This window comes from Glycine max, chromosome 19, assembly GCF_000004515.6.
Source record: "Glycine max cultivar Williams 82 chromosome 19, Glycine_max_v4.0, whole genome shotgun sequence".
Taxonomy (NCBI): Eukaryota; Viridiplantae; Streptophyta; class Magnoliopsida; order Fabales; family Fabaceae; genus Glycine; species Glycine max.
Window position 1 is genome coordinate 37,665,022 of NC_038255.2, and position 10,694 is coordinate 37,675,715.

Consider the following 10,694-nt stretch of genomic DNA (forward strand, 5'->3'; position numbering starts at 1 on the left):
TTTCCCCAGTAGGCCTTTTTCTCTGGCTTCATCAGGTGCAATACGGACATGTGGTCTTATCTTCCAAATAGGGTGCCCAGGCAATTTGGTTATGTTCAGTGCATCCAACGCCATCCACCGTAGCATCTCATGTATGAGGCTTTTGATATGGCGTGGGTGAAAATTGGTTCGTAACAGAATCATGATTCCATAGGGAGGATGTTTTTCAAATTAAAAAAATCTCAATCCCTTGATAGGGGCCAAGAACAATTATCATGGAGCCAATAATAACTCATGCAATTATGAAAGAAAATGATGGATGCGAATCCCACATAAGTCCATAATCTATAGCCAACAACTAGCCTACCAGGATCCTCCATTGAAGAGAAACAAAAATAAATAAATGGGTAACCTAATTAATTAATTATTGGAGCTCAACATGTTGATCTTTTTACTTAATTTCTTTTAACCTAATTAATTAATTAATGCATGTTAATCATATTGTCTAATCATCATAAGAGAAAATGTATTTATCTTATTAATTTACACTACATTTGGACTAAAATATAATTAAACAAAAAAAAATGTGTAATATACAAAATATAAATAAATTTTAAGTAATTTTCTTATTTAATGATATTATCTATAACATGCTCTTCATTTAATTAGAGTTTTATTTTAAATAACTTTCTCTTTTTTATCTTATGCAATTAAATGCAAGGATACTTTAGGAAATAATTTAATTTTTTATCGAGACCATCATGTTAACTAATTTTCTTAAAGAGAGATATTTTGTGCTTATATTTTAATCGAGAGGGAGTAACTTTTATTGTAAAATAATTAATGGTATGCTATTAAAAAAAATAATACCAAATAATTTGAAAAGAATGTTATAAAATACAAGTATTTTTTTTTAAAAAATGAATTAAATATAAAGACGGAGTAGCATAAAATATGCTTATGAAAAAAAAACATAAAATAGACTACTTAGATCAATATAAAATTGTATTAACTCAAATCGTATCATTTATAAAAATAAAAAGAAAATATACATAACATTATTACCATATATCTAAAATTTTCCGTTACATTTGTTTCGATAAACTTTTCTAGAAGCAAGTTGAAAAAAATTAAAATAAATTTCTCTAAGTTAAATTAACTTTTATATTAATTAATTTTTAAAAACTCTCATCTTTTCTTTCACAACAAAATTTATAATGTTGAAAATGAAATAATGCTACTACTTTATTAGACAAAAGCATCAAGCAACGTGACCACGTAACGAGACATAAATAGCACATTGCTATATATAATCGTCCCTATTTACAAACCGGACTGTGTGTAATGGGGGTAACAGGCGTCAGCATTTATAGCATTAAGCACACATTTACCGCCATCAATCAATCGTCTTTGCCAATTCTTGTTCTTGATCTTGACATTGGTCACCAACCATCATCCTCATCATATCTTCACAATAATTTCTCAAGATTTAAAATATAATAATGACACACAAGCAAACACACAATCTGGAATTGAAATTCTTTCTTCTTTTAGAAGGCATCAATTATTTTGCCTGTTTTGTCTATAACGGGAACAACCCCATCACCAAAGGAAGGAGAATTCGATGCTCTATCTGATTCTGTGATTGGAATGCAAGCATATTGATTGGCCACTTGACATTGTTACCCTTTTGATTTGAATGCAAGACTAGTTTAATTGGCCACAACACAATCTTTGTTTTGTACTTTGATCTTGGGACAATCATCATTGATTTGATTTTCCCATTAAGGTAAAAAAAATTGGTTTTGATGGGTGTTTCGGTTGATTCACCGTCACAAAAGGGTTCATGGGATTTCTTGAAGTTTTTAACTAGGAGGAAGCAGGTTGATTCTCCACGTAGGAACTCTCAGCCTCTGCTTGCCAAGGAGTTAACTGTGCTTCATCTCATTGCAGTTGGTGATTAATGCAGTTTCATTCTCTCTTTTTTTTTTTTAATTTAATTTTAAAAAGTTTTCATTTTTAATCGTGCTTTCATCTGGGTTTCCTGGGAATTAATTGTTTTAAATTTCCTTGGAATTCGGTGTTATGTGGAAAACTTTTGGTTAATGTTCATGGATGACCTCTTGATTGGACGATGTTGTCGGATTTGATATTTGTCCCGCCTTTTTCTCATTCACAGAACAACATTTGCCTCCACTCTTTTATTTATATTTTATATGTTCACTATGATTATGAGTTGTGACTCTGTGAGCATGCACATGATCGGTTATTAACTAAGAGTGAGTTTGTTTTATTCATTTTCCACTTTTCAATGCACTTTCAATGTGAATCCATGTCTCCACGGTCATCGGCATTCAACTGAACCGAACATGAATTCAAACACACCCTAATTGTTTTGCAAATTGACTGATATGTTGTTAACCTAAGGAGTCTAGTTCAATTATATGCATTAATTGTTGCAGACTCTTTGATGTCTGAATTCAATTCCTATGAACCAAAAAATATTGACTTAAATGTTATGATCATTTTTCAGGTGTTGGTTCAACAATTGGTGCTGGAGTGTATGTGCTGGTGGGAGCGGTTGCACGGGAGCATGCAGGACCGGCTTTGGCCATTTCTTTTCTGATTGCTGGATTAGCAGCTGGTCTCTCTGCATTTTGCTATGCAGAGTTGGCTAGTCGCTGCCCTTCTGCTGGAAGTGCATACCACTATACATACATTTGTCTTGGGGAAGGGTACTTCATTTCTCTTTCCTTGTGTTTTAATATTCTTCTTCATTCTTGTTTTTCTTCTCACTTCTAATGTGCTTATTCAGTAATATAGTTGTTGTGTAAAGTTAACTAATGAATGAAAGGGTACCTTATTTGGAGGTTCGGGATAGTGATATAGATAATAAAGTTATCTGATTATTACTAGTATTTTTTTTTATTAGGAGGGAGTTGGGGGTTAGAGTATTTCTATAAAACAGCTTGAGGTCTATGTGAATTTAATTTACATCATGAGGTCTATGTGAACTAAATTTCCATTATCTTATATGAAAGAAATTGATCTCATTATTGATTGGGAATTGATTAACAGAAATGATTGCTTTTATTTCCAGTGTTGCTTGGTTGATTGGCTGGTCTTTGTTATTGGAATATACAATTGGTAGTGCTGCAGTTGCTCGTGGCGTGACCCCCAATTTGGTACGGTGTTATTCTAATTCTCATTAGTCATATTGAATTATTTTTTGTGTCAGAATATGTTGATTACATCGTTCACCTTTCATTTATCTATTTTTCATTGGTAAGGTAAATCAGGAAGGCATGCCATTTGGTAAAATCTTTTTTATTTCTTCAGTATCGCAGCGAATTAAATAAATTTAGAAAAAATGAATTATGCACTGATACTATACAGTAGTTTTATACTTGCATTATCATTTAATTATAAACTATCAATCATATATGATAAGTTTGTTAATTTTTTTAATAATCATTTTAAAAGTCATACCAATCTTGATTTCTCATTGGTTGATAGTGTAAAAAAATTTGTACTAATAGGGTATAATCATTAAACTCATAAATTTATTGGTGTATGTTGTGAATAATCTTCTGTTTCCAATTTACTTTTTCGAAGTTCAGAATTTCTATTGAATGTTTTTAAACAATAAAAGAAAATTAACTACACCATTTGTTTGAACTGTGAGAAAAAATCATCAAGCACTGACATCAAATATAAAAATACTTGTCTGATTAGGCTGCACTTTTTGGTGGTGCGGACAATTTACCCATATTTTTGGCCCGACAGCATATTCGTGGAATAGATATTGTTGTGGACCCATGTGCAGCAATCCTGGTATTACTTGTTACTGGACTCTTATGCGTGGGGATCAAGGAGGTAAGTATCTATTATTATAATTTATGGTTAAATGTTCAAATTATATGACTTCAAAAAGGTTTTATAGTTTGAGTTTAATGGTGATGCATTGATAATGTAAAGCAGTTTTGTATTGTTATCGAATCATAAATCATTGTTGATATGATTTATAAGATAATTTTGTATAAATCAACAAGTTTATCCTATATGATAGTTTGTGAATGGACAGTATAAAATTATTTTATACTGTACAACTTTATTTATTTTCACTTGTAGTTCTTGAAGTTTTTTAAAAATAGTCTTCATGTTTCTTTTGGTTCGTGCAACTTATTGTATGCAACCTGATCTGCATGTGGGTTCTGAGCCTTGCACGATGCTCATATTCACCCAATCATTGTTCATTATTTTCTTAATTAAAATGTCCATAAACTAAGACTGATTAATACATGCAGAGTACAGTGGTACAAGGCATAGTGACAGCAGTGAATGTATGTGCATTGCTTTTTGTTATAGCAGCTGGTGGTTACTTGGGATTCAAGTCTGGATGGGTTGGATATGAACTTCCAATAGGGTACTTTTTCACTTGAAAAATTTCCTAATTGGTACTTTAAAATCTCTGTTTTTGCACTTCCCCCATGTTACATGTTTCTTCTCTAGTTACCAAAGGCTTGTCTCTTTTGCTTTCACAGATTTTTCCCCTTTGGGATTAATGGGATGCTGGCTGGTTCTGCTACAGTATTCTTTGCATATATTGGTTTTGATGCAGTTGCCAGTACTGCTGAAGAGGTATACCATGATAGTGTCATGCATGTGATTGTTTCAGTTTGTTTTAGAGAAATAATATTTTTTTTGGCTCAGCTAAATCTTTTGAATAATAAAAAGAAGAAAAAATAGTCCATGCATTGAAATGCAACGAAATTTTACACTATAATCTAATCAGAAATTGTCTTATATATGTGGTAAGTTTGTTGACATTTATTATAATAACAACAAAGTGCCATGAGTTCTGATTGGTTTACAAGACAAGTGCATAGAAATTAAATTCTAAAATAATCTATGCCAAACATGCAAAGGTGTATATAATTGAGGATGTCAATTCTTCAAACTTCCTGTTAATGTTTCGCTTGATCAACAGGTTAAAAATCCTCAACGAGATTTACCGCTTGGTATTGGTGGTGCATTGTTTATTTGTTGTGGGATATATATGATGGTGTCCATTGTTGTAGTTGGTTTAGTACCTTATTATGCAATTGATCCAGATACCCCAATATCATCTGCATTTGCTAATCAAGGGATGGAATGGGCAGCGTAAGTTTAGAATTTTGCTCATTAAGTTTTTGTGGCTCAATCTATGTAGATGTTGCCAAAGACAAGTTTCTTGTTTGTGATTGCAGTTACATTATAAATGCTGGTGCTTTCACAGCTCTCTGCTCAGCATTGTTGGGAGGGATACTTCCCCAGGTAAATTAATGTAAACCCAGGTGTGCTTGGTTATCTCTGAAAATTTTCATTATCTTATTCTTTCCATTGTCAATTTAATGTATTTGAATGCGATTTCTCCATATTAGGTGAATGATGTTCACCTTCATATTTTGAATATATGTTATAGTTAAAATTATAAAATTGTTGAGGCCCTTATTAAATTATCATTTTTATGGGTAGATATAAATCTTCATTGATTTGGAAAAGTGTAAGTTTTGTGTTAAACATATAGCAAACTCTAGATTCTCATGGTAATGATACATAACAAGTGTAATTGATACATTTTTTTTAGTGAGCTCTGTGTTAGCTGTAAATTGAATTGAAATGACTTTTTGATGAAGAGGTAAAATGATATTTTTATTGAGTAAGCAGAGGTAGGTCCTAATTTGGGATTTGTGTGGCCTGATTATTTCTAGGAGAATGCTAACTAGTGCCTTCAGGGTACTAGTTAAGAAAGAAAGAAAAAAATGGAGAGATGTTATAGAAAATGTTATCGATGTACCTCACTATGATTTCCAATGCACGCCCACAATGATTTTCAATAAAATTTTCTATTTATTGATCCTTCAATCAGTACCCTGGTTAGCAAGACCCTTATTTTTATTAGCTAGTTAGCTTGATTCTTAGAGAATTGTGTAATGGACTAGAAGACCTTGGTGTAGTCCAGTGAATTTCATTGAATCACATATTCAAATATATGCTGCATTTCTTTTGCTGGTTTATGCTATTATGATAATTTGTTCCGTTTATCACAATTTTGTCCCTTTTTTCTTTTGAAGTATTTAATTTGCTAGGAAAAATTATAAATGTGTTTTGTTAAATGATTTTCAGCCACGAATTCTGATGTCTATGGCAAGGGATGGGCTTCTGCCACCTTTTTTTTGTGATATAAATAAGCAGACTCAGGTTCCCGTTAAGGGCACAATAGCTACTGGCGTTGTGGCTTCATTCTTGGCTTTTTCTATGGAAGTCTCTCAACTAGCAGGAATGGTAAGCCTGGGACTTGTTTGCTAGGATTTTTAGCCTTAATGTATACTGATTTCGGTATTAATTGACATCATGCATTATAGTATAGAGTTTAATCTCTATGCACTGTTAGTATAAAAAATATTACACCATTAACTGACCAGAAATCAGAAAAAGTATGATTTTTAAGATAGTTACTGTAAAAAGTTAACAGACTTCTTATACATGATAATTTTGTTATTAGATGACAGTATAAGTATATAAATTTTTTTACTCTTCTCTAATAGTCAACACACTTTGAATAGTGACCTGCTGATGAGCTAACCGAATTCACTTTTAAAAGAATGAACTAATAATAAAGAATGTTATAAAAATTGTGTCTTTAGCATTCCTGTACATGTAATAGCATTGGGTGGCACTATATGGGTAAAGGGTCATGATACCAAGAAGCCATGATTCTTCAATTAAAAGTCCACGATGAATATTTTTAACAAGTTGTAGCTGTTTATCTCAAGGATGTTGAATTTGTCAAGAGAATTTCAATCTGGCTAGAACTTTTTTTTTTCTAGTTTGTGATTTCAACTCTTTTGAAATTATTAAGTATTTCTTAGGTGGTTCTATTGGCCTGTATGGTATGTAAATGTTTATAGTAGTACTAATATCATATGTATAAAACTTTCTCCTTCAGGTTAGTGTGGGTACGCTTTTAGCATTCACCATGGTGGCAATTTCTGTGTTGATCCTAAGATATATCCCTCCAGACGAAGTCCCATTGCCTCCATCTCTCCAGGATTCAATTGCTTCAGTGTTAAAGCGGTACAGATTGAGCAATGCAGAGACAAATGTGGAATATGCAGATGCAAATGTTGTTTCTTCTGAGTACAGAAAACCTTTAATTATTAAGGAGGATGTTTCAATTGATTTTCCTAAACATCTTGCTGTAGGAAACCGTGAGTTATCACTTTCCTTCTCCTTTGCCAATATATATAATAGATAATATAATTTTAGTGCTCATTATATGTAATCTATGTTGCCCAAGAAACTAACACTAGTTCGCTTGTGTTTATGGTACATGGTTGAGGATTGATTTAGATTATGTCCAGATTGTTATAGTCCTTCAGTCATACGGCATTTGTTTCTTTTTTTCTTTATTTATTTATTTTGGTTGCAGATCTAAATGAAGGTGATAAGCGAAGAGTTGTTGGGTGGATCATAGCATTCATATGCTTAGGGGAGTTTGTCCTTATATATGCAACTTCAGATTTTACTCTTCTTAGGTTAGTCTAGTTGCAGATTATGTAGTTTTTCTCAAGCTGCACATGCAATGACAATTTCTGAATACATAATCAAGGATTCAAGATCCCTAAATAGTTTGGTGGCTGGTTTGGAATGCAAGGGAAGTAGGCCATTTAGGGACTTGCCCTTATCCTCTGAGAAGTGGAGTGGAGTGGTTTGATGATATTAATACAAGAGAATCTCTTAATAAATTTTTGCACTTCATTAGTGTTTTTCATGTCATTTAAGGATTGCTTGATGCTCCTAGTTTTTTGAGCATTTTTTTATCCTATTGCCAGTTCTGTTCGCTTCGCATTATGTGGAATTGGCGGTGCTACTCTTCTGTGTGGTTTTGTTTTACTGACCTGTATAGATCAAGATGATGCAAGACATGACTTTGGGCACTCTGGAGGTATGTCTTACCATTAAGTCCATGTGTTTGAATCATCTTATCAGTTCATTTCTACAGTTTGTTCTGATGGCCAGTTTGATAATTTATGTGAGCAGTGTTTGTGGTAACTCACTCCTTTCAACTAATGTAGATGTCATGCATATCTTCTAGTCTCACACATTAAGTAAATTGAACAAGTGTTGCATACCATTATAACAAACTGTAGAAAGTAGGATGGCCATGCATTAAGCCTTTTCAGTTTAACAGAAATAACTCTATTATTAATCTTTTTCCAGGTTTCATTTGCCCATTTGTGCCACTGCTTCCCATAGCTTGCATTCTCATCAATTCCTACTTACTAGTTAATCTTGGGTAAGCATTGATACTTAATTTGTTGATACTTTTTTTGGTTAATCAAGCTCACTTTTTAAATGTTTTTTTTTCCTGTCAAGCTGTATGTAAGGAATGGGGGATTTCAAGACTAAAAGTAACTCAGAGGGACGACCTGTCCTTTTTATAATTTGCTTTTAAATGAATATCAGAATATATCTGCCATAATGGTGATGAACTTAATTTCATCTTCATCTGAGTAAATAGGAAATAATGGCAGGAACACTAATTACATAATGATAGCTTTATGTGATTTTAATTGGAAAAGCTCCTGTTTAGTTTCTTATAGTGAAATTATCCATTTATCCTTCCTGCAATTCTAAAATTTTAGTACAATCCTATAACTACATTTTCCTGCAATTCTTGCATATCTTTGTTTCAGAGATGGCACATGGTTCCGTGTTTCTATATGGCTGGCAACAGGACTACTAGTTTATGTGTTCTATGGCCGAACCCATAGCTCTCTAAAGGATGCAATTTATGTGCCAGCAAAGCAAGTGGATGAAATTTACCAGAATTACAGAAGCTGTCTTGCTTAATCTCTGCAAACAAAATTTGGCTGATTCTGTGTGTGCCTGTGGGGAGATTGCTTGCATCCCAAGCCAAAGAAAATGTTGCAGCTCCCCCAGTTGAACATGTATTCCCTGTACAGGAAGTGCTTCTCCAGCTTAGGGTCATGTATTTAATTTGTTTTCTTCTAGAGAAGAATGTCATTGTGGTATGCCTTGAATTATATCTCATTTATTCCCCATTGTGTACAATTTGTATGATATATCTTGTGTGACAGTGTGAGTGAGTGACTTGGGGCATGTTCAAGAAAATGTAAATATAGTTTGAAATTTGTAATTTAAATTTTCTTAATTATTCAATCCTTTCATTTTGGAGAAATGGGAACATTAGAGGAACCTATTCTAAGGTTCATGACATAAGCAATCTAATGTCAGAATGTCTACTTTGAACGCACAGAGAGTATAACCTACCTATTAAGAAAACCTACTTAGCTGTCCATTTCCATCGCAGAATGATGACAGTTGAAATCCACTACCCTTAAAAATGATTTCAAAATGAGGTACTTGTATTGATCTTAATACAGTTTGTATCAACCTACCGAATTCAATTCCTAAGGAACCACCAATTGAAAACAATTATGCAAAATTTAAAAAACACTAGCCAGCTCTGCATAGCAAAATAGCAAAAGGATGAAACACCAGCTGCTAATGCAGCAATCAGGAAAGAAATGACCCATACAAATTAGACAGTTTCAGTATGAGAGAGATACGTACAACTGAATGAAATGATAAAAAAAAAATTAGCTCACTTCATTCTTTTGCATGTATCTCTCTCCTCCTTGAATTGTCGAGTACTGAAGAGGATGCAAACTCGTTAATAATATCTTGTGATTATATCGAGTTCTACTATGGTAGCACCAGCTTAATTTTATGACCCCCAAAGTCCCTATTACCAAGTTTTCATTAGATTGAAAGAAAGAATATTAATAGATCATAGCATTCATAACAGGGATTCAGGGAATAAATCAACAAGTAACAACATTACAACAGGATACATTCCTAGTAGTTAACTGAATTTGTTTACCATGTTTATGTATACATCATCGATCTAGACATTACAAACAAATTGTATTCATCATTAGGATTGACTCTTAAGCAGCAACCGTCGTGAATCAAACGGTTATATTGTAACTGAGTTTTTCATTAAACCTATAGCTTGCAAATTGAGTGTTGAGAACAGATTAAGTCAATGAATATGCGACATATTTAAAAGTCCTTGATAAATTAAAGTTTCAAACCCGTAATTGATCATCACAGACAAGGCTAAGATCCTTCAAACAACAATGTTCTTCATATATTCAGATAATATCACTATCACATTTCGCTCCACCTTGTAATGAAAATTTCATTCAGACTTGAATCATCGTTCATGACATTTAAAATACATTGAGAATACACGGATTCAAGCCCAGTCATAATATCTTGTAGTTATATCAAGTTCTACTATGGTAACACCAGTTTAATTTTATGACCTCCAAAGTCCCAATTACTAGTTTTCATTGATTATAGATTGAAAAAAAAAATCAATAGAAGATAGCCTTCGTAACAGGGATTAGGGAAGAAATATTACATATTATAGTCAAAAATCGAGGATGGCAGAGAATCAATTGGGTTTTATGCCAGGGAGGTCTACAACAGAAGCCATTTATCTTACACAGATGTTGATAGAAAAGTACAAAAGTAAAGAGAGAGACTTAGATATGGATTTTGTGGAAGACTTTGGAGAAAAAAGGCATGTGCTTGGTTTATATATGAGCTATACAAGACATGAAAGGATAACTACTAGT

At 32.9% G+C, this 10,694-nt stretch overlaps 1 protein-coding gene across 1 annotated transcript; it reads left to right on the forward strand.

The window, feature by feature from the left end:
• Positions 1–1,295: 1,295 nt before the first annotated feature.
• LOC100784895 (cationic amino acid transporter 2, vacuolar) lies at positions 1,296–9,219 on the forward strand. Its single transcript, XM_006604198.4, has 14 exons — positions 1,296–1,935; positions 2,513–2,714; positions 3,080–3,164; positions 3,715–3,855; positions 4,287–4,405; positions 4,524–4,620; positions 4,970–5,142; positions 5,229–5,295; positions 6,148–6,306; positions 6,971–7,232; positions 7,454–7,559; positions 7,857–7,969; positions 8,245–8,320; positions 8,721–9,219. Exons 1-14 carry the CDS (start codon positions 1,788–1,790, stop codon positions 8,875–8,877), a joined length of 1,905 nt encoding a protein of 634 aa, XP_006604261.1. The 5' UTR covers positions 1,296–1,787; the 3' UTR covers positions 8,878–9,219.
• Positions 9,220–10,694: the final 1,475 nt, after the last annotated feature.

What these genes read in the sequence shown, in the direction of transcription:
- LOC100784895 (XM_006604198.4), top strand. Translation starts at nt 1,788, where the DNA reads ATGGGTGTTTCGGTTGATTCACCGTCACAAAAGGGTTCATGGGATTTC. An exon ending in CAAGGGATGGAATGGGCAGC is followed by an intron (nt 5,143 to 5,228) that starts GTAAGTTTAGAA and finishes TTGTGATTGCAG; the next exon opens with TTACATTATAAATGCTGGTG. An exon ending in TGGGAGGGATACTTCCCCAG is followed by an intron (nt 5,296 to 6,147) that starts GTAAATTAATGT and finishes AATGATTTTCAG; the next exon opens with CCACGAATTCTGATGTCTAT.